Source organism: Canis lupus, chromosome 25, assembly GCF_048164855.1.
Source record: "Canis lupus baileyi chromosome 25, mCanLup2.hap1, whole genome shotgun sequence".
Taxonomy (NCBI): domain Eukaryota; kingdom Metazoa; phylum Chordata; class Mammalia; order Carnivora; family Canidae; genus Canis; species Canis lupus.
In genome coordinates, this window is record NC_132862.1 from 45,164,769 (window position 1) to 45,187,711 (window position 22,943).

At 52.6% G+C, this 22,943-nt stretch overlaps 1 protein-coding gene across 3 annotated transcripts; it reads left to right on the top strand.

The window, feature by feature from the left end:
- The first annotated feature begins 712 nt into the window (after positions 1-712).
- Positions 713-22,125, top strand: IL17RA (interleukin 17 receptor A). 3 transcript variants are annotated; one of them, XM_072799626.1, is made up of 13 exons: positions 713-871; positions 10,229-10,253; positions 10,976-11,122; positions 12,050-12,162; positions 13,426-13,552; positions 15,120-15,167; positions 15,279-15,442; positions 16,060-16,143; positions 16,520-16,604; positions 17,343-17,354; positions 17,591-17,692; positions 19,694-19,735; positions 20,330-22,125. In XM_072799626.1, exons 1-13 carry the CDS (start codon positions 728-730, stop codon positions 21,829-21,831), a joined length of 2,595 nt encoding a protein of 864 aa, XP_072655727.1. In that variant the 5' UTR covers positions 713-727; the 3' UTR covers positions 21,832-22,125. The 3 variants fall into 3 exon arrangements, with proteins under 3 accessions (XP_072655727.1, XP_072655729.1, XP_072655728.1); XM_072799628.1 differs by lacking the exon at positions 17,591-17,692; XM_072799627.1 differs by lacking the exon at positions 17,343-17,354.
- The last annotated feature ends 818 nt before the right edge of the window (positions 22,126-22,943 follow it).

The following is a 22,943-nucleotide window of genomic DNA, read 5'->3' on the forward strand; positions in this document are numbered from 1 at the left end:
AGACGGTGGCCGGCCCCGGGCGGCGGCTGCTCGGGCCGGGAGGAGGTCCTCCGCCGCCCGCCTGGCAGCTCCATCCCGCCCGGGGGAGCGTGAAACGCTGCGGAAAGCCAAGCGCGTCTAGATTCCGCGGGGCCTGGCGGGGCGGGGGGTGGGGACGGTGTGGGGCGCACGCGAGGGCTGCGGAGGCGCCCCGCGGGGCGCGGTGGTCGGGGCGGGAGCCGGGAGCCGGGAGCCGGGAGCCCGGTGGCTTGGTCCGGCGGCGGGTCGCAGGGGCGCTGCGGGCGCGCGGGGCGGTGCATGACCGGCGCCCGCCGCCGGGGCTCGGGGTCGCAGAGCGGGCGCCGACGGTGCTCGCGCTTCCCCTCCTGCGGCCCAGCGGCGGGGGACGGGCGCGGGCCGAGGAGGCCGAGAGACCGCCGGCCGCAGGGTGGGCGAGGCGGGAGCGGAGAGCGTCGGGAGCCGGGCCTGGTGCGCGGGGCGGGCCGGGGGGCCGGGCGGGGCAGCGCGGGGCGCGGGCGCGGGGCGCGGGAGGAGCGTGCAGCGGCCGCACGGCCCGGGAGGCCCGGTCGCGGCGGAGGCCCTGCCCCGCGGCCCGCCCCTGGACGGCTGGAAGCCGGAAGCGGGCTGGGCCGGGGCGGCTCCCGGCTGCCGGGCGGAAGGGGAAGGCCCGGGCCCGTGCCCCGCAGCGGCCCTCGCGGGTCGCCGGCGCTCCCGGGCAGTGCGGGCCATGGGGCCTCCGCGCCGCAGGCCGCCCGTCCCCCCGGGGTCCGCCCCGGGGCGGCTGCTGCTGGCCCTGCTCCTGAGCCCGCTGGCCCCGGCTCGCGCGTCCCCGCGGCTCCTGGACCACCCGGCGCCAGCGTGCGCCCAGGAGGTGAGGCCCGCCGCGCCCGAGGACCCTGCGGGGGACGGGGGGGGGGGCGAGGTGCCCCGGCGGGACCCGCGGGAAGCCTGTGCGGGGCTCAGGGGGACCTGCGGCGCGGGGGACGCTCGGAGCGCTGGGGCCGCGCGGTGGGCCGAAGAGCAGGGAGGGTTTGGGGGGGACGCGCTGCCGGGCGTCCGGGGCAGGAGGCGGGAGCGCGGCGGCGAGGCCCCGGGTTCGAGGGGGCAGAGGGAGGCGCTGGGCCGGCTGGAAGGGGGCGGGGAGGGCCCTTCCGGAGCCGGGGCTGGACCAGCGGCCTCCACGCCGTGCGCCCTGCGGGCCCCGGTCCTCGAGGCTGCCCCCCAGGAGCCCCGCCAGCCCCGGCCTGCGGACGCGGGACCCGCTGGACCTCGGCCCCGCCCCCGCCCCCGCCCCCGCCCCCGCCCCCCAGACCCAGCGGGCCCGGAGCCCTGAGCGCGAGCCCCGACGGCCGTGCGGGCCGAGGGCCGTGCGGGCCGAGGCCGCCGGGCGGTGCCGAGCCGACACCTCTGCAGAGGGACGAGGGCGAAGCCCTGGGGACGGGGCGCGGGGTAAGACGCGGCCTTTCCAGCTCCCGCCAGCACCACCGCTGGGGCCCGGTCTGCACCCCGCTGTGCTCGCGGAACCACGGAGCCGCCCGACGGGCCCCTCACAGGGAAACGGACCAGCAGCAGAACAGCGTGCTCCCGTGCTCGTCCTCCGCTTCTCCCCTCCAAGCTGCCCGCTGTCTCCACTCCCTGTCCGGGTTCCTCGCCCCCCCCCCCCACACTGCTTCTCACCCCGTATCTGAGTCAGAGGATGTGAAACGACCGAGGAGATATTTCTCCTTATCTAATTTTGTGGAAGATTGGCCAAGAGGGTGGAAGATGAGTGACTGTTTAGCAGGAATTTTTTTTTTAACGTGAAAGATGTTGGGAAACAGTCTCGTGACTCCCACTTTTAGGCAAAGCAAGGGATATACGCTCAGCAGATCCTTCCCACAGACTTGGTATCAGCTATTCTACCCAGAGAATTCCATGTTCATATTTTGATGGCCCTTTGCCAGGAGCCTGCAAAATATAAGGAACTACTGTTGCTCTGGACGAAACTATAAAGAAACACCCTTGTGACCCTGATGTCCAGGAACTTAAATCCTCTAGGAGGGGAAGAGGCTTGAAGGTGCTCAGTGTGGTCTGAGGCATCCTGTAGCGAGTGCTCTCAGGCAGCCAGAGAGTATACAGAATTCCAAAAAAAAGAGAAATTATTTCCAGCTGGGATGTTCTTCACGGTACATAAAACATTTGGGCAGCCCTGAGGGGTGGTCAGAGCCTCCAAAACAGATGGTGGAACAGTCCAGGTGGCAGAAGGGAGCTGAGCCAAGGCCCCTGGGTGGGCAGGATAAGGTGTGTATGGTAGGGAAGTGAGAGAAGCTAGAAAGGCAGGTGGAACTCCGTGGTGACCTGGTGTCAAAGCTAGACTGAGGGTGAGAGTTTAATTGCTCAGTGGGAAGCACTCCTGAGAGTCATGAGCAGGGGCAGGGCTGCAGAGAGTTACACATCAACCAGAGTTGTCTGTGATCTCCCACATTCTTCCTTCTCCCCACCTAGCCTTTACATATACACCCAGCTCATGGCCCACTCACCTCCACACAGCTTGCCTGCTTCATGAACTAGTCCCCTTCAAAAGGAGGAAACAACACCCTTCAGATTTCTCTGCCTCCACTGGCATTTCAGTGGATGCAGCACAATATAGTGACGGGAGGGAAGGCCACAAATTTGGCCTGCAATTGCATCCCGACTTCACCACTTAGAATCTCTGCAAGCTTGGGCAGCCTAGGCCTGGGTCTCCTCACTTACACGGTGGAAGAGCTGGAAGTGCCATCACAAAGTGTGTCCGTACCACTTTCCAGAATATAAATGCCTATCCAAAGCCTGGATAGTGCTCAGTGACTCTCTCCCAAGACAGACAGGGGCCTTCTGCATGCTTGTTCTGTTCCTAGGCCACCAATGCAAGCACAGGATATAGGGGCTTGATAAATATTTGTGGAATGAAAGTCAGGGCAATGAGTGAATGAATGTCAAGCTCTGCTTCAAAAGCAGCCCGGGTGGCTCAGCGGTTTAGCGCTGCCTTCAGCCCAGGGTGTGACCCTGGCGACCCAGGATAGAGTCCCATGTCGGGCTCCCTGCATGGAGCCTACTTCTCCCTCTGCCTGTGTCTGTACCTCTGTGTGTGTGTGTGTCTCTCATGAATAAATAAATAAAATTAAAAAAAAAAAAAAAACAGTGATTACCTGAGACCAGGCATAGAGCTCTTTCTGGCTTCCTGGGTTCAAAACCTAGATGACTCTTTGAGTTCCCCACAGAAATCAGTATTGGAGTGACCATAAGTAATTGCATTTGCCTGAGCGGTCTCCTGGTTGGCCCTTCCCCCAGCCACACCTGCTAGCCCAGAGGAAAGCTCATGGCAAGACAGTGACTTGGATTTGGTCAGGATGAGTGTTAAACATACAATTTTATAGACGGGATGTGTGTTGTCTTACAAATTCTTTTATTTCCTGAGCACTTTGTGGTTTTGACTTGTGGTGGAACAACTGTTAGATTTAACCCTTATCTTCGGGTGGCCATGCCGAAGGCATGAGGCCATGCCTCTTTTCTCTTGTGAAAAGCTGTGTTCTGTGGACGCTCTTACATGTAGAGGCATTCTGGCAGTCAGGGCTAGGGTCATTGCTGGCACTGGTACCAACATAGCTGACAGATTCCTTGGCCATCCTACCCGCCTTCTTCCTCTGACTGCTCACAGGAGGCCTACCATCTAGAGACTGTAATATCAGGTAGCAGCCAGCAGCACATGGCAGTGCTGTGCAACGGGGAGGACATGCCAGGTCAGAAGACCTGGGCTCCAGGTCATGCCAGGTCAGCCTTCCCCACTCACCGGCTCTGCAGCCCTGGGTGGGTCACTCCACTACTGAGGAGCCAGGGTTCTCACCTATTAAAGACCGTCCCCTCACAGGGGTGATGGGGAGAGCACATAAGATGTAGGTAAGTGAAAGCACCAGAGTATGTGCACTAGCTTTGGAAGGTGCCAGGGCACTAACATTCCCCTGAAGCCCAGTGCCAGGCCCTGGAACGGGGGTTAACATGCACAGCTTCATTACACACTCACAACGTACCAGGCTGCACTATTGAGCCGACTGAGCCATTCTAGAGAGGCTGGTGATTGGCAGAGGGCCACACAGTTAGTGAGTGCTGCCCGGAAAATCAAAGCAGTCTCTGACTTCAGAGGCCACACTTTCAATGTTTATCAAGTGCACGGAGGTAGACACAGTGAAGTAAATTTCTTCTTTTTAATCTTCACCGCTATGGATGGAGAATATTGGCCCTACATGTTGTAGGTGTCCTTTTTATTATTCATGTGGTATAGCTGTGATTCAGAGCATGGATTCTGGAGCAAAAGTCACATGAGTGTCAGCTCTGTGGGGCCTTGGGCCACTTCACCGTCCACCCTGTGTCTCTGTTTTTTGATCAGTAAAGATGGGATAATGGGGAGCACCACCTGGGTGGCTCAGTTGGTTAAGCATCTGACTCTTGATTTCAGCTCAGGTCTTGATCTCAGGGTGCTAGAATGAGCCCTGTGTGGGACTGTGCGCTCAGCAGGGAGTCTGCTTGTCCCTCTCCCTCTGCCTCTTCCCCCTTTGTGCACCTGCACGCCCACTCACTCTCTCTCAAATAATAAAATCTTTTTAAAATACCAGAGTAAAACCCAAACCAACAGATCTCTGTCCCAGCCCTCTCCACTCCCTAAAACTTTTTCCCAAAAATTATCACTTTTACTTCTTTTAGTTTTTTTTTTTCCTGGCATTTGCCTCCACATTTCTAGATGTACTTATATTGTTTTTCTTGGTTTGTCAACGTTAGATATTAGCTATTGACTCATAATAGATAACAATTTTAATTTCTTACATTTCTTCTTCCACTGCGTCTCCTCTCGTGTCCCCATTGTAATTACATCACAATTCTAGTGAAACCCATCATCTGTTTGTAACAAGCGAGTAATCCTCACTGCTGAGGCAGATAAGTGTACTTTGATTATATTCCTTTCCTGGTGTAATTCCTTTTCCCTCCCGAGATGATAATTCCTTTAATTCCTCCACACTTTTCCATGTAACCAGTTTTTTTTTTCCTATCATATTTGTCAGGTGTTGCTTTTCCCCCACACATCAGATATTCCATCAGTTCCATTCCTTCGTCCCCCTAGAGAACTCCCTCCTGGAACCCCAAATTCTCCAGCTCCAGCCTGGATGGATTACAGTCTAGGCCTGTGGCACCTGTTGTACTAGGTATCCTGTCCTGGCTCCTGTGTCTTTCTTCCCAGAGTTTACCTCCCTCATTTTGCTGGAACATATCCTCCTGCAGTTTCCTAAGAAAATGTATAAGGAGATGAGGGATATATATATACACACATATATGTCCTCACACTTGTTTGATTAATTTGGCTGGTCACAAAACTCATAGGTTAAAGATAATTTTCCCTGAGAGTTTTGAGGGCATTGTTTTGTTGCCTTCTAGCAAACAGTACAGATGCTAAGGATGCCAGTGTCTTTCTGACTCTCTGTGTGTGGCACCTATCACACACATACACACAGAAACATTTAGATGTTTTTTTTTTTTTTTTTTTTATTCCTGGTATTCCAGAAGTTTCATGATGTTGGGCCTTGGCCTGGGCTTTTTTTTCCAGGCCATTCAATGAACCTTTTTAATTTAGAAATATGTATCCTTTAGTTCTGGAGTGTTTTCTTTCCTTTTTAATTTCTTCTGTTTTCTGTATAATCTTCTGGAAATCCAGTTAATCATACCTTGATTCCCTGAATTGATTCTCTTAATATTCATATATTTTCTCTGCTGTGTTTGTGTTTATTCTACTTTCAGGGGAATTTCCTGAATTACAGCCCAACCCTTCTGAGATTTTTTATTTCCAAGGTTCATTTTTATTCCCTCCTTGCTCATTTTGCCACAGTATCCTGTCCTTGTCAGCGTCTGCTCTTATCTCTTTGAAACTGTTATAATTTTGTTTTAATTTGTTTTGTCCCCAGCATTGTTTCATTTCCTCCAAGAGCATTTTTTTAAAATTGTATGTTTTGATCTGTTTTTCATTACAGGAAGCCCTTCCTAAGTATCTGATACTCTTTGGCTGTCTGAGAATATTTTAAGAATAAGGTCCTAGTCATGATGAGCACTGACTAATGTAATGAAGTGTTCAATCATGATTGTATACCTGAAACTAATATAACACTGTATTTTAACTATACTGAAATTAAAATGAAAAACTTATTTTTTTAAAGATTTTATTTATTTATGACATGAGAGACACAGAGAGAGAGGCACAGGCAGAGGGAGAAGCAGGCTCCATGCAGGGAGCCCAATGCAGGACTCAGTCCCAGGACTCCGGGATCATGCCCTGAGCCAAAGGCAGACACTCAACCACTGAGCCACCCAGGCATCCCAAAATGAGAAACTTAATTTAAAAAAAAATTTGTTTAAAGAATATGGTCCTAAAAAGCTGATTAAATACTCTGTATAGATAAGGCTTATTGATCATTGGACTTTACTATAGGGGGTTGGGCTAATGGTGAACATGCCTGTCTGTCAGTGGACTTTCACATGTCAGAATCTGGAGGTCTTTTCCAGGGCTTGGCTGAGATCAGAGCAGGAAGAGAGAGGTGAGGGTTCCCAAAATTCTATATGCAGACCTTCATTTAACCATACCCCCTCAGCTTCTTTGTTTATACCTCCCTGGACACGTGAGACCTTTAAGACCTGATGCTTTAAAAGGTTCTGTTGGCTTCTCTCTTGTCTTATTCCCTTCTGCAGCACTCAGATGCAAGTTCCTCCACTTGGCCTGAGCCAGTTGCTTATTCCTCCTTCTACTTTGGCTTTTAAAAATTTGTTCACATCTTTTGTCCACTGATGCTTCCTCTTTGTCCATGAAAATTTATAAAAGTGTTCTCTTTCCCAGAACTTTCCTATGGTTTGGGGAGGGGGAGAAGATAATGTGTGTCCATGATCAACATGCCATGACCTCTAATGGAATGAGTTATTCTATATTTCACTGATACGCATATTTTTCTCTTCTGTTTAAATCTTGTCCCCTCATCTTCCCTTTCTCCATCTCTTCTGCTTCTGTCTCTTTACCCCCAGTAATCCATGTGTTAATGACCTGCTTTCTGTCTGTGTATTTTTATATTTTATATGCTTATTCAATCATATTCAAATATATGTAGATATATGAAAGGGTTTTTTTCATCACTTATTTCCATAGGAAATTGGATCATAGGATAAGAAGTTCTTTGCAACTTATGTTTCTCACTCATCAACACATCTTAAGCATCACTCCAGGTCAATAGAAATCTATGTAACTAATTATTTCATTTTTTTTAAGATTTTATTTATTTATTTGAGAGAGAGAGAGAGAGAACAAGTAGGGGGAAGGACAGAGGGAGAAACAGGCTTCGCAGTGAACAGGGAGCCTGATGTGGGGCTCCATCCCAGGACCCTAAGATCATGACCTGAGCTAAAGGCAGGTACCTAACTGACTAAGCCATCCAGGCACCCCTATGTAGCTAATTTTCTTTCATCTTTACATAATAATCCATAGCAGATAGTAGAATATGTAACCATTGTCTTGATGGACATTGGGATTCAAACTAGATCTCACATTATTCAGCCATGGGAATGCATGGGCATTCAATATCACAGAAAAAGAGGGAAAGTTAACCCATTTTTTAAAATAGCACAAGCTTAATTCTAAAACTTGATAAATTATGTACAGAAAAAGAAAAATGGGGACACCTGGGTGGCTCAGTCACTTAAGCATCCAATTCTTGATTTTGGCTCAGGTCATGAAATGGAGCCCCAGGTCCAGGCTCTGTGCTGGGAATTCTCTCTGCCTCTCCCTCTACCCACTTCCCCCTCCCCTTAGAAAAAGGAGGGAGAGAGAGAAAAAACTATAGACAAGTCTCACTTATGAATATACAGGCAAACAATTCTACATAAAATATTAGCAAATTTAACAAGTAGGATTTACTCACCCAAGACTGTGAAGTTGGTCCATTATCAGCAAATCTATCAATATAATTCATTTACATCAATAAATTGAAGGAGAAAATTGACAGCTATATAAATAAGTGCTAGAGAGGTCATTGATAAGGTTCCAAAGCCATTTTAATAAAAACTATAAGCAAAACCATAATAGAAGGAAAATACTTACATATAATAATGACTGTGAAAAACCAAGACCAAAAACAGTACCAAAAGGTGACAAGGCAAGCTCTTCCAGGAGGAAGAGGATACCCACCCACATCATTGTTAACCAACCGCCTTTTCAGACCCTTCCAACTTCCTCTTGGTCTGCATGAAAACAGGAGTCTTTCCTCATGTCCATCATCTTGCAATGGCTTTGGAGTAGCTATCATGAAATAATGGGGGGCTACCCAAATGGTATCTGTATTCCTTCCCTAGAAGAGCTTCCCATCTAAAGGTAAAAGAACCAGTTTATTGTCCTCTGTGGCCCAGTCCTAGGAGTTTCCAGTGGAAGAAGAAACAAGCATGTGCATGGAAGCTAATGTCCTGACTGGTCAGGAAACAGAGTGGCACTAGAGTGAGCAGAGGCAGCCGGTGCGTTTTGAACTTTGAGGAGAACCTCTCTGGGTTTCAATGGCTCATTGGGGCTCATGAACCTAGTGTCCCAGAAAGTAGGGTATGGACGCAATGCCATGCTTAGAGTCAGTCTGGAGCGTGCTCAAGGCTGTTATCCTTGTATCCACTTTGTGAATGAACCCAGGTGGCAGAGCGTCTTCTCCCATCTTTAACCCTGTCTCTCTACTCCCTCCTGAGGGAGAGGCTGGCCCCAGCACCCAGTGTACACCCCTATACCAAATCCTTCTGTTGTCCTGAAAATTGTATTCCTGATCTGCTTCACCATCTGACTTTCGACTCCACATGGCATGATTGGTCTACCTTTCCAGTTTAGCTAACTAGAAATACCGGAGCCTGAGTTCTTCCCTTGCTCCACTGCCAAATCTGAGGATGTGGAGGTCACCCCTTATAATAAGAGCTTCCATTTATTGAGTGCTTACTATGTGCCAAGCTCTAAGGAAGGGCTGCCAGTGATGAAAGAGCAGCCGTTAGGTGCCAGACCCTGGCAAATACTGTGTCGTTAGCAGGAATTGACATGATTCCCTGGGCACTGCAGCCAACAAAATTCCTCATAATGATTTCCTTAGGGCTTCTAGTAAGCTGCCTGTTTAACAGTCTGGGGGCACTGTATTACTTTATTTAATTGTACAGTTAACACAAATACATTTCCACTCTGAAAGTTTTTGTAAGACAGATTAGAAGTGGAAAGTGAGGGGCTCCCTCCTCCAGCCACACACTATCACCGCCAGCGCACTCCCTGCCCCTAGATCTTTATGTGTTTCATTGAATTCTCAGCAATGCTATGAAGTTTGGTACCTCTGGTTATTCTGATTTTACAGTTGAAGCAATCAAGGCCTGCCCATGTTTGGTATCTTGCCTAAAGTCACTTAGCTGGTAAGTGGTGAGTAGGTGACTCAGTTCCAAGGATGTGTGTGCCTGCCTTCCAGAGTAGAGCCAGCTGGCCAAACCTAAGCCAGTGATTACATTCTCTGATGTTTGTAAATAGGGCTTCTAAATTTGGCTCTCCCGAGCTCCCCTGGGCTAGAGTTCACACATACCACCAAAGTGGGAGGCAGCATCAGGTAATATTTGTGCTTCAGCTCCCTGATCTATAAAACAGGGCTGAGGATCACAGTTTGTCCTGAGCATGAGTGAGGATTAGTGAAAGATCACCTCCGAGTCACCCAGAACAGGGCCTAGCATCGAAGGGCGCTGGTAACCAGTTGGTGACTCTTCCTTGGCTGAGCCTGTCCCAGGGCTGTGGGTTTTGTTCCCCTTCTTGCAGCGCTGTTAGCCAGCAGGAAGCCCCAGGATAGCTGGAGGGCTTTTCAGCAGGATGCCCCTGGAGAGCCCTCTCCATATCTTTTAAAACTGGGGAGAAAAAAAAAAAACTGGGGAGTTCCCGGCTATTAACAGCTACCAGAAAATGCCCTTTACGTGTTGTCCGGTGCACCACCTGCCATCCTGTTTTTCGCTGGATGGGCAGGTTGGGAGAAGTGAGAGGATGAGATGATTCCCTGCCCCAGGAGCGGCCCCCAAAACTGAGGTTGGTGCCGTGTACGTTTTATCCTGGAGCACGAGCCAGGGAAAGCATGGGGAGCCTGGCTTGTGAATTGCCATTCCTTCACGCCTCTAATTACCTCCTTCCTTTTTTCCACAGGGGCTAAACTGCACAGTCAAGAATAGTAAGTCATCCGTTTTTGCTCTTCCTGTTGTAGCCTTGTTAATAAAGTGCTAGCCTCATGTTGCTCTCTGACAGGAGTGCCGCCCCTGCACCTGGGCTCTGGGTGAAGGTTACACCTTTCAGTGGGAGGTGTCCTTGAGAATCCAGGATGCATACACCTATGTTTCTTATCAAGAATACCCATTATGCAAAAGTCAGAAAGTGAGAAACGGAATTGCTATTTTGGGTTTTGAAAATATTGTCTGGGGTGCTGCCCTGGTGTTTGTCTATGATACGATCTGATTTGCCAAAGCTTATCACTGAAAAGTGAGAGACATCTGTGATGTCGATCCTATTTTGTGTTTTAATTCAAGGAGGCACATACTTCAGGTGTCTGTGCTAATTAGAGATGAGCCCTGGCTTAGAAAATAAATCAACTTTTGTCACCACCCCATCCTTCCTGTGCCCTGTTTCACTGCTTTATCTCAAAACCAAGTTTCATTGCTTTGTCTCCTCTCCTGAAGTGCCCTTTAGACCTCTAAGATTTGCAGTGACTCTGACAAACTGGGGAAGACAGGGGCAGGGTAATAAACCGAGCTGAGGGTCACGGGCCCCTGGGTGTTCAAGGTCTAGCTCTCTGGAGCCGCTGCTGGGGCATCTTGCTTGCACACCTCATTCTTTTGCAGTTTCTTCAGGTTCTTGCAGAGCATGCAGGTCTCTGATTTCTGTGTTTTCTTGCTCCAGGTACCTGCCTGGATGACAGCTGGATCCACCCTCGAAATCTGACTCCTTCATCCCCAAAAGATGTCCAGGTCCACCTGGACTTTGCACAGACCCAGCATGGAGACCTATTGCCTATAATTGGCATCAGATGGACCCTGCAGACAGACGGTGAGTGGGCATGTCAGAGGGGCTCGGGAGGGTCTACCCACCTCCAGGTGAATCCACAGGCTAGACCACCCCCCTCTCCCACCAGACTCAGAATTGGGCTCCTAGTTCTGTGCTCAAGACACAAGGGTCCAGATTTCATGCTGAAAGCCTCCATTGTTTCATGAAATAAATGAATAAGTTTTTAGTGATTTAGATATTAACCCACGATGGTCTCTTCTCAAGCCACCATTCCTTCCTTCAGCCTAGAATCCTTGCTACCCTGGAAAAGAAAGTCAGATGGTTAATTCTCTGACTGCAGTACCAAATATTTATTGGAAGATGGTAGCACATTGGCCAGTGTGCTTTGTCCCTTGATTTAGGGGCTGGCATTTTTTTAAAGTAACCTCCACACCTAACATGGGGCTCAAACTCATGACCCCAAGATCAAGAGTCACCTGCTCTACTGACTGAGCCAGCCAGCCACACCAAGGGGCTGGCATTTTTTAAAACAACCGCCCCCCCGCCTACCCCAAACCTCTTCAGGGATAGAGAGTTGAAGTTGACAAGAGCCAGCCCCACATGTGTGACCAAGGCCTAAGGGAGGTCAGCCTCCTTATCAGCCTCCAGTCTCTGGTGCCTACCGCAGCCTCTCCAGGGCACACGGGGACAGCCAGGGTTGACACCCAGGCCATGATGCCAACACCCTAGCACGGCCTTTGCCTCTGGCCCAGTGTGAAGTTTCACTGGTCCTTGCCCAGCAGGGAAGTAAGTGTCTGCTGAGCAGTGGGCCCAAGAGTGAGCTGGAAGGAACAGGAAGTGGAGGGTTAGGTACCATGAGCAGATTTTCTCTTAAGAGTGAGTAAGCATGACAGGCAGGGAAGTGACACACCCAGTGGTTTGTCTGTTTTTGATCTGAGTCTGTTCGCCTCTTCTCCCTCCGACCTCCAGCCAGCATCCTCTTCCTGGAGGGTGCAGAGTTATCTGTCCTGCAACTGAACACCAATGAACGTGTGTGTGTCAAGTTTGAGTTTCTGTCTAAACTGAAGCATCATCACAAGCGGGTAAGCAGCCGGCCCCAGAGTAGATTGTGTTCTTCCAACAATAGTGAGGAGCAGAAGGGTTTTTGAAAGCTTTCCAGACATGCCCACCCCTGCCTTTGCTTCCGATTTTACCTAACTGTTCGTTGTAAGTCCCATGGAAAGGGACTTCCACGGCCCCCTTTCCTGCCTCCTTCTTTGTAACCCAGAGTGATCTGGGGCCTGCCTCCAGGAGGAACAGCTCTGCCCAGACCAGAGCGCTGTACTGGCTGGGGCACACTCAAAGGAGTGTGCAGCCCTTTCCATTTACTTTGCTTCTGGCTGCCCAGTAGTCATATGTTGATTCTCATCTCCTTTGTTTAAAGCATCGAATCACGGACTGTGGTCCCAGGACCCCCCTGCGAACCGGTTAGAAAGGTAGTATCCAGGGCCCCACCTCAGAGTTCCAGAATCAGAAACTCTGAGGGCAGGACCCAGCAATCTGTGTTTAACCGGCCTACCAAGTAACTCTGGGGCAAGGTCCAGTTTGAAAACTGCCTGTTGTAATCTGCAAAAGTGCCTGTTTGCAGATCTCCACAAACACACTCAGCCAAGATAGGTCCCTTCCCCTATACTTAATGATGATCCCAAACTTGACTGCTAGTGGATGGTGAGGCCCAGGTGCCTAGATCAGCTTAAAAGCAAAGGGCCCCCACCCCATCTACCCCCAGGCAAATTAGAATGGGAATTGGAATCAATATATGTCATCTGCACCATCCAGAAAATACCCTCTCACCTTCTGTTGTCTCTGCAACGAACGTGTCTGCAGGCTCAGGGTGAGTGGGGTCTGTAGCCCTCCCTCTGCCCTTTTGAGCTCCAGAACATTCTCAAGAGATCCTGGCTTTGCCATTTAAGGAGGAAGAGTCACTTAACAAATGGCTTTTAACTGCCCGTGGTGTGTTAGCTCTCCCAATAGCCCCGAATCCTCTGGTTCAGCTCCCTGACACCATCGTCCTGGAATCTGAGAGGGCTGACCCAGAGGAGGACTGGCTTTCCCCTCGTTGTGCCATATGTGACGCTACTGCCTACTGATGAAGCCAGACCCAGGGTTTTTAGGTAGACAGCAAAGACCAGAGGAAACCGAGGGTAAAGATGCACCTACCCTGATGCTGGATCTTGCTGTGAGGGTTATTTTCTTCCTCGTCACTGACCTTCCAGGAGGTAGCAGGTGGTGGACTTCTTGGGCACACGCCACTGGGTAAGAGCTGTGTGTGACCTGTCCAACCTCCCCTTCCTCCCTCTCTTCAGTGGCATTTTACCTTCAGCCACTTTGTGGTAGAACCTGGCCAGGAGTATGAGGTGACTGTCCACCACCTGCCCAAACCCATCCCTGACGGGGACCCAAACCACCAGTCCAAGAATTTCCTCGTACCTGGTAAGAGTGCCCTCCAAGCCATTCCTTCCACCACTCAGCTCTTCCTCTTTGAGAAGAAACCAGCAGGTAGCTCAGACATCAGCCTCCCTGCTCAGCTGGGCTGTGGCTGCATTGTCAGCATGTGGCTCCTTCGGAGGTGGTCGGGAAGTTCTTGCCCAGGAAGCGTCAGGAAGACAAGCTGTTCTCAGGAGAGTTTAACCCTTGCTTCGAGCCTTGTCCCAGCTCCCATCACCTTGCTCTGCACCTTTGTCTGTTTCATTCCCCGCCTGCCCTGCCTGGCTTTTCTGTCTTTACACTACATCCTACCTGCATTTCTCTACCACCATCCTGTGTGCGACACCGTCTCCTCTTCCCCCTGTAATCCATCCTGCCTGGGAAAACTGCTGGGTTTGTCTTCCAAAACATCATTTTATGTCTGTGTGCCTTCCAGTTCTCTGTCTTCCTCAGCATGCAGCCATGACCTACATTTCCCATTGTTTGAAGCCAACTGCGTCTGGAGCCGCAGCCCCCGTGAGGACCGGGTCTGTGACCTATACCCATCCATGCGAGCTCCAGAGCCTCACTGCCTTGCATAGAGTAGGCATTCAGGAACCGCTAGCAGGAACTGTTAGGGATGATGACAGCCTTCTTCATTCCTGGAGCACTCTGCACATGCACACACACATGCACACACGTGCACACACACATGGACACACACTGCCTGCTTACCCTGTCACTGCCTGACACGTTGTCGTGATATTTTTGTGACGTTACATTATGCCTTTGTTTTCTTTGGTCTCTTCTACTGGAATGTGCTCTCCAGAGGGCAAGGGCTCTACCTTATTCACCAGTCTGTCTCTGGTGCCTAAACCTGTGCCTGGCACATATTGGGTGCTCAGCAAGTGCTTGTCAAATGAGTGAGTGTCCCCAGTCCCCTCCCTTGTTCCTATAGTAGACCCACTCAGGCCCTATTCCTCTATGGCAAGTCCTACCTGTCACATGTCTTCTTAAACCAAAGTGAAAATGTTATAGTCAAGGCCACTGGGGAGGAGAGTTCAGGGAGGTGTCTGTGGAGCTGTGGTCCTCAAGGCCTTCTCCACGCCTGTGGAGGCATCATTGAATTATCTGGGAGCTTGTTAGAAATGCAGATTTTCACGGACCCACCCCAGACCAACTGGATCAGAAACTACCTGTGGTGAAGTATATAGGAAAGTGAGAAATGCTGCCATGAGGGGACAAAGTATTTCTGCCCGTGTCAAGAATCAGAGGCCAGCTGCAGAGAAAGCTGATGGGGGCAGGGTAGGGGGGAGTTGGAGTGGGCTGAAACTCTCCCTCAAAGCAAGCTCAGGGGGCATGCAGTTGAGTCTGGGAGGTTCTCTGAGAGAGGAGGTGTGGCACAGCCAGGTCAATACCCGGTTCTGTGGGGCCTCCGGCTGGGGCAGCAGGTCGGTCCTTTGAACTTTGAAGGGACCACCTTTGAACAGACTCCCCAGAAGGAAAGAGCTTGTTATCTATGGTGTCAGGAGTCTGAAAAGGCAGACTTTCTAAGACAGAGGCTCAGTGGTTTCCCCTTCTTCTGGGTTGGCAGGCTGCGAGGACCCCAGGATGAGGATGACCACACCGTGTGTGAGCTCAGGTAACGACGCCGGCAGCCTTGTGGTGGGGGTCTTGACTCGGATGTGCGCGCACACACACACACACACGCTCACCCTCCCTCCCGCTCTATCCGGGTCTGCACCCTGGCCAGGCAGCCTGTGGGACCCCAACATCACAGCAGAGGCCCTGGAGGCCCACCAGCTGCAGGTACACTTCACCCTGTGGAATGAGTCTGCCCAATACCAGATCCTGCTGACCAGTTTTCCCCACACGGAGAATCGGAGCTGCTTCCATCGTGTCCTGATGGTGCCCGAGGTAAGGCCGGCCCTGTCCTGAGTCCCGTCCGTAGCTCTGTGCTACTGCCTCCTCGGGTCCTGACAGAACTGCTGCCCGGAGCCTGGCCAGGTACTGTGTCTGGCTGCTCCCAGTTCTGCGTTGCTCTGCTCCTGTCCTTTCCTTCTGATGGTGGTGTCCAGGCAGGTCAGTGCTGGATCTTTCCTTTGGCTCGTCTAGTCTGATCTCTGCCTTGCTCACCTCCCCCATCCTTCTAGTTCCTCCTTCCCCACAGTCTCCCTGGTTCTGTTTTCTTATTCCACCTGTTGCAAAAAGGATCTGAAGAGTTTTAAGATATTAAGACAAAGGGGGAATAAAGATGAAACAATATGAAGCCAGCATGGGGCTACTGCAGAAACCATGTGTCTGGCCTTTGGCTTATGAACACAGACTTGTCTCCACGGTCCCTAGCAGCCAAAGCAAAGAGAGAAATGCCAGTCACTAAATGTGTTCCCAAGCCAACAACGAGCCGGTTGCCCCAGGGAAATGTCTTCTTTTCTGGAATGAAAGCCTGGGGAGCCTTTCTGGGGACAGCCTTCCTGGGGGAGGTGGGCAGCTCGTGCCCAGCCAGCCTGACCCACTCTCTCCCCTCCCTATAGCCCACACTCAAGGAACACCATCAGCGGGCCAACATCATGCTCACCGGGTCAAGCTCTAATTGGTGCTGCCGCCACCAAGTACAGGTGGGTGAATGTGGTGCACGCAAGTGTGGGAGCACCTGCACAGGTGGGCACTCCTCCTGGGGGACACAGTAAGGAAGGCGCCAGCTCAAGGACCCGTGCTCTCTCCGAGGACCTGGCTCCCTGGTCCCCCAGGGTTCCCTGCCTGCAGAGACGGCATCTCTGCCTTTCCTGGCCCCATACTCCAGGCCTCCCCTGGACAGGGCTTTTTTGGCCCCCTGTAGCAATAGGCCACCTTCCTGGGAGGCAGGTGGAGATCCTGGGGTAGCTGGCCAGGGTCTGTTGCCTATGCTGGCAAGGAAGCAGTAGTGGAGAGGGCCCAAGCCCCCCACCCAATGTCTCAGGGTCCCACTCTGCCCTGCTCTCACCACTCTCCCAGATCCAGCCTTTCTTCAGTAGCTGTCTCAACGACTGTCTCAGACACTCCGTGACTGTTCCCTGCCCAGAGATTCCAGATGCTCCAGGTAGGAAGTCTATCGCTGCTTTGAGGCATTTTAGGGAGGAGAGTGAATGAAGGTCATTCCTTGACTTGAGCTGAATCCTGACTTGGTTCTAAGGGTGGGGGCGGGCTTTAATTTTCCTTGGAGGTATTCAGGCCTGCAATGTGGGGCTGTGGAGACACTCCTGGGTTGGACTCTTGACTGCCTGTCCTTAGCTGTGCAGCCGTGGGCAAAATACTTAACCTTTCTGATCCTCAACTTCTGTGACTAAAAAACTGTAATTATCCGAGAGTTCCAGTCTGGGCCACAGAGCATGAGTGCTTTACCATGTTTGCTTCTAATCCTCACAAATGGTAACCCCTCATACCATGAAGGAGAGCATCCCTCCCCCAGCTCATAGATGAGGAAATAGAGGCACAGAGATGTCCAGTAAGTCGTCCAAGATCACACACCATGGAAGTGGCAGCGCTCTGGGTTCTGACCCCAAGCCCATTCCTGCCCCCTGCGCCACGGCTGCCTTTTCACTCAGAAGCGGGGCAGAGAGCCGCAGGCATCACATCAGCCTAGAGGAGAGGCTGGCCTCCTGGGTGGGAGTTGGGGCGTCTCTCAGTAGACCAACAACCGGCTGCTGCATGGAGATGTTGTCATGAAGTTTAGCAGGTGCCTGGAGCGCTCAGTGGAGGGCCGGGGTGGATGTTGGCAATGGGTTTTGTAGTAACTGCTAATAATGAAGAACACTGTTTCCCTTTGTTCTCATTGCAGTCTCCATTGCGGGTAAGCCCAGCCATCCTTCCTGTCCTTCCCCAGGGGCCATTCCTCAGGCCACATCAGAAGTTCCTGCCTAAGCCTCTCGGGAGCCAGGCAGACAAGGCTGAACCCAGAGGCCAGCCCGGGGGCCGTGGCACAGGCCAGAGAGGACAGCCCGGGGGCCAGGCAGCTGCGCTGGGGACCTCCGGGCTGCTGTAGCGGGCCACTTCAGCCGCCTCACTATACTGTTCCGCCCCCCACAGACTACATACCCCTGTGGGCTTATGGGTTCATCACGGGCATCGCCATCCTGCTGGTGGGTTCTGTCATCCTGCTGATCGTTTGCATGGCCTGGAGGCTACCCGGTAAGGGGCAGGGGCTGTGGGGGCGCATCATGGGGTTTGCTCCTCTGTCCCCCTTGCTCCCTGTGTCCTCTTCTTTCCGCTCCCGTCTCTGTGAGGCTGTGCTCAGAGGGCACCCTTGAGTGCCAGCCCTCCCATCTCAGATGAAGTCCTGACACTGGCTCTCTCAGGCCACGGCAAGCTCGGTGGTCGAGGGGTCAGCCTGCAGGAAGGCTGACCTGGGCTCAGATACCAGCTCCAGCACTTACTACCTGGGCAAATTACTTCATTCTCTGAGCCTCGGGTTCCTCTTTTATAAAATGGGAATTATAAAGATACCCACATCATAAGATGAATATAAGGATCACACAAAATAACATACATGGATTCTTAGCATAGAGCCTGGCATGTATTTGCTCGACATATGTCAGCCACAATTATGTTTATTGCTACTGAAATCAATAGTATTAAAACAGACTGGATGGAAGTTGCTAGGAAAGGGTTTCCCTGCATCAGACATGATCAGCCAGGCAGATGGGAGAACCTGAAGGAGCTCATCCTGCAGCCCCCAGGCTCGTACGTCAGTCGGGGAGAACAGTGAGGGACAGCATGATGTGAGAGAGAAGGTTCTGGGTGGGCTCTGAGCTCTGCCTCCCTGCTTTGCAGACAGAGGCAGATTGCTTAACAAACCCTAGATTTGGTTTTGTCTTCTGTCAAATGGGGTGATAATGCCTCCCTCTCAAGGTTGTGATGAGGATTAAATGGTACAGCCACTGGAGGGGCTGCCTAGGGGGTGCCCATAAGTACCCACTCCCTCTCCCTGCAGCCCTCGCTGGTCACATTCTGAGCAGGAGAGCCCATGGGCCTTTGGCTTCGGGGCTCGGCCCTCCACGGCCCTCCACAGCCCTGGGCCCTTCCTTCAATGGCCTGAGAGCAGTTTCCACACTGACGGCTTAGTCAGCATTCAGTATGGATCATCATGAATTATCATTCGAGGGGAGGAGTACCGCACCAGGCATTGGAAGACCCCCAGAGAGGACCCTTCTCCGCAGGGCTGTTAACAGGGTCAGGGAAGTTCACATCTCTGGGAGCACTTTGAAGATGTATTTAGTTTAGAGAGTGGGGGAGGAGCAGGAGGAGACTCTCCAGCAGACCCCCCACTGAGCACCAGGCCCCCCACGGGCTCCACCTTCTGACCCTGAGATCACGACCTGAACAAAAACCAGGAGTCTGACGCTTAACCGATGTGCCACCCAGGTGCCCCATGAGTGCTTTATAAACTAAAACTCGCTCTAGATGCCAGCGGGGCCCTCTGCTTCATTTCTGCCTTTGCACTTCCGGCCTTCTTTCGGAGTGCCCCGCACCACGGGCTGAAGAAGAGGATGCTCGTCCCACGGTCTTCTGGTAGTTCTGGACAAGGCCCAGAAGGTGGAAATCGGGACTCAGGCTCTTGGGGTCTTATTTGGCCATCCGTGGGTTCTGTCCATCCTGCCACGTCACTGAGGGACGGCCTCCTACACCGCAGGTTCCTTCTTTGTATCTCTGAGGGAGCACTTGCACAAGAACGTTGTTTCCCTCCTCGCGCCAAAAATACTAGGAGGAAGTGTCATAAGCAGGCAGTGTCTGAAGCTGTGTCATAGGCCTGTGCAAGGACGCTTCTGGGGGCCTTCCCTGCACGGGGCATTTCCTCGGGGGCAGGAGAGGTCACCACTGTAGGAGCAGTGCAGAATGCTTGAGACTCCTGCCGACAGCACGTACTGTGTGCCAGGCCCTGCACACAGTCTCGCTGAATCCCTGCTGTACAGACCCACTCACAGAGGAGGGTGCTGAGCTTCAGACATACCAGTAACTCTCCCAGGCCTCACAGCCATCCCCGGCACACCTGGCGCTCACACCTGGCGGCCCCTCACAGTGCAGGGCCTGCCCTGTGTCGGGGTGGGACAGCATCCCGTCACAAGCCCCAGCAAATTGATCCCTATTTCTCTTCCAAAAAAGCTGCTTCAGTATTTTTTTTTTTTCTTTCAGGGTCTCATTGTGAAAAATACGGTAATGACAGTAAATACACAGGTCAGTGTTTCCTGGTGTGGGTGGGCTGGGTTTGGTGAGTGTTGCTGTGGGAGGCATAACGGAGGGCTCTCCTGCGGTTTAGCTCCTGGCTTCCTTCAGGAGGCCTCACCAGGGAGGACCTACCTTCTGGGACCCCACACAGAGGGGACCGCAAATGGTGAGGCTAGGATAATATGTTTGAAATCACCTGGACAAGCAAAGAAGGGAAGGGCACCATCTTTTATGAAAAGAGTTCCTACCTAGAACAGGTTTGTATTGCAAAGGCAGACCTTTGGACCTTTTTTCTTTTTAATTACAATAATTAAAGTACAGGCTAAAAGACAGATAGGAATCTTGAGAAAGAAATTCACCCTCCCATAAGGCATCAGACTGTGATTCTTTGCAGGCAGCCAGAATGAGTGAAATAGCAACATTTGGCTTATTCTGAGGCCTTGGTTGTATCACTTACACTAGGGAGCCAGTGTGTGCCTAATCCAGGCTGCCCCCTGGGCTGCCCAGCTAGGAGTGCTGCCCTTGGCCTGTGGTTTGAGGATGAGCACAGGTGCACACCTGAACCTGTGGGCCTGGCTTTCCTGCTTTCCTTCTTTCTCTCAGATATCCAGCCCAAGACCAGCCTGACCCCTCCACCCCTGAAGCCCAGGAAGGTCTGGATTGTCTACTCTGCTGACCACCCCCTCTACGTGGATGTGGTCCTTAAGTTCGCCCAGTTCCTGCTCACTGTCTGTGGCACTGAGGTGGCCCTTGACCTGCTGGAGGAGCAGGTCATCTCAGAGGTGGGGGTCATGACCTGGGTGGGCCGCCAGAAACAGGAGATGGTAGAGACCAACTCCAAGATCATAATCCTGTGCTCGCGAGGCACCCGGGCCAAGTGGCAGGCCATCCTCGGCTGGGAGGAGCCCGCCGTCCAGCTTCGGTGTGACCGCTGGAAGCCCTCGGGGGACCTTTTCACAGCAGCCATGAACATGATCCTGCCAGACTTCAAGAAACCAGCCTGCTTCGGCACCTACATCATCTGCTACTTCCGTGACATCAGCAGCGAGAGCGATATCCCTGACCTCTTCAACATCACTTCCAGGTACCCACTCATGGACAAATTTGAGGAAGTTTACTTCCGGATACAAGATCTGGAGATGTTTGAGCCTGGCCGGATGCACCGTGTTGGGGAACTCACAGGTGAGAACTACCTGCAGAGCCCCAGTGGCTGGCAGCTCAAGGAGGCTGTGGAGCGGTTCCGGGAATGGCAGGTTCGGTGCCCTGATTGGTTTGAGCGTGAGAACCTGGGCTCAGCAGATGACCAGGACCTCCCGTCCCTGGACGAAGAGGTGTTTGAAGAGCCACTGCTGCCACCAGGAAGAGGGATCGTCAAGCAGAAGCCCCTGGTGCATGAACCTGCCCCTGAGGGCTGCCTGGTGATAGATCTGCTTGTCGGTGAGGAAGGAAGAGGACCGTCAAGACTTGAACCTCAACTTCAGCCCCAGGGAGAGCTGATGGCCCAGACCCTGCAAACTGTGGTGTTCCCAGTGAAAGAGGTCCCTTCCGCTCAGGCGGTGGAACCTGTCCCTCACACCGTTGAGAGCAGCACAGCTGGCCGGTTGGCCGTGGTGGAGGGAGATGAGGCCTGCCCGCTGTTGGAGGGTTGTGGCCCTTGGCGCAACAGCGTCCTCTGCCTCCCCATGGACTCGGAGGAGCCTCCCCTCTGCAGGACCCCGATGGCATCACCCAGCTACCTACCAGAAGACGTAAGGGAGCAGCTCGAAGGTTTGATGTTCTCCCTCTTAGAACAGAGCCTGAGCTGCCAGGCCCAGGAGGGGTGGGACAGAGCCGCAGTGGCCCTCAAAGACTTCCGCACACCCTACGAGGAGGAGCAGCGGCAGTCGGTACAGTCCGACCAGGGGTATATCTCCAGGAGCTCCCCGCAGCCCCCTGAAGGACTTATGGAAATGGAGGAAGAAGAAGCAGAGCAGGACCTGGGAAAATCGGCCAAGCAGCTCTCTCCTGAGGATCTGGAGAGCCTGAGAAGCCTCCAGAGACAGCTCTTCTTCCAAGAACTTCAGACGAACTCTGGCTGGGACAGTGTGGAGCTGGAGGTGCCCTAGGGCCTCCCCAGACTCAGGGTGTTGAGCAAAGGGAGTGTGTGTGTACACGAGTGTCTGTATATATGCATCTGTTCATGTGTGAAATGTTTGCCTTTAAATGTAGACCTTGGGCAGCTTCAGTGGCTCAGCAGTTTAGCGCCTGCCTTTGGTCCAGGGCGCGATCCTGGAGACCCGAGATCGAGTCCCACGTCGGGCTCCCTGCATGAAGCCTCTCTCTCTCTCTCTCTCTCTCTCTCTCTCTCCTCTGTGTGTGTGTGTCTCTAATAGATAAATAAAATCATAAGATAAAATAAATGTAGACCTCTTGATCCCTGGGCATCCCCCTTAATTTTCTCTCTCTGACCCTCTGGCCATGTTCTATCCCAGCAAGAATCCACAGCCCCTTCCCAGGAGCTAGTGACAGAGTGTTCTTGAGTCTCCATCATGCAGTCATCCAATCATCCAGCATTGATTTTGCACCTGTTAGGTGCCAAGCATCTGAGATTAACAAAGGTAAATTGCACAGGTGCCCTAGCCACCAAGGGGCTTGATGATTAGTGAGAGTGACAGATTAGTAAACAGGATGGTCCTGTGCAATGAAAAGGCTTAGTAGAGGTCTGCCCAGGGCTGTGAGGATACACAGAAGGAGCACCTGGGCCAAGAGACAGTGGTTGGAGAGGGCTGGTCCCAGGGGAGGGGGCGGTGCGAGGTGGTGGAGAGGCCGGAGCCCCTGTTGGAAAAGGGCTGTGGCCAGGCTGGGGGGTTGGAGGGCTGGGCCATCAGCTGGGTAGCCTGGCATTCCTTTGATGTGGTGAGCTGCTATCCTGCAGACAAGGGTCCTGAGGACCAAACATACCTGAAAGCCACCTCAGATCATTTTTGGAAAGGATAGAAATGTGTGGTGGGAAATCTAACAGCATTCAGCTGGGAGAAAAGTCTGAAATCCTGAGCTCTCACTTCGGCGCTGCCGTCAGTGGGAGAGCTACGGCAGAGGAGTCTCTGGGACTGCGTGGCCGGGCCCCTGGGCAGCAGGGCCCCCAAGCTTGGGAGGCCCCAGAGCTGGGACCCCAGGCCTGAGTGTGAGGTGTGGAGGCCTCACAGCAGGTGGGCGCAGGAAGGCAGGGCAGGAGCGG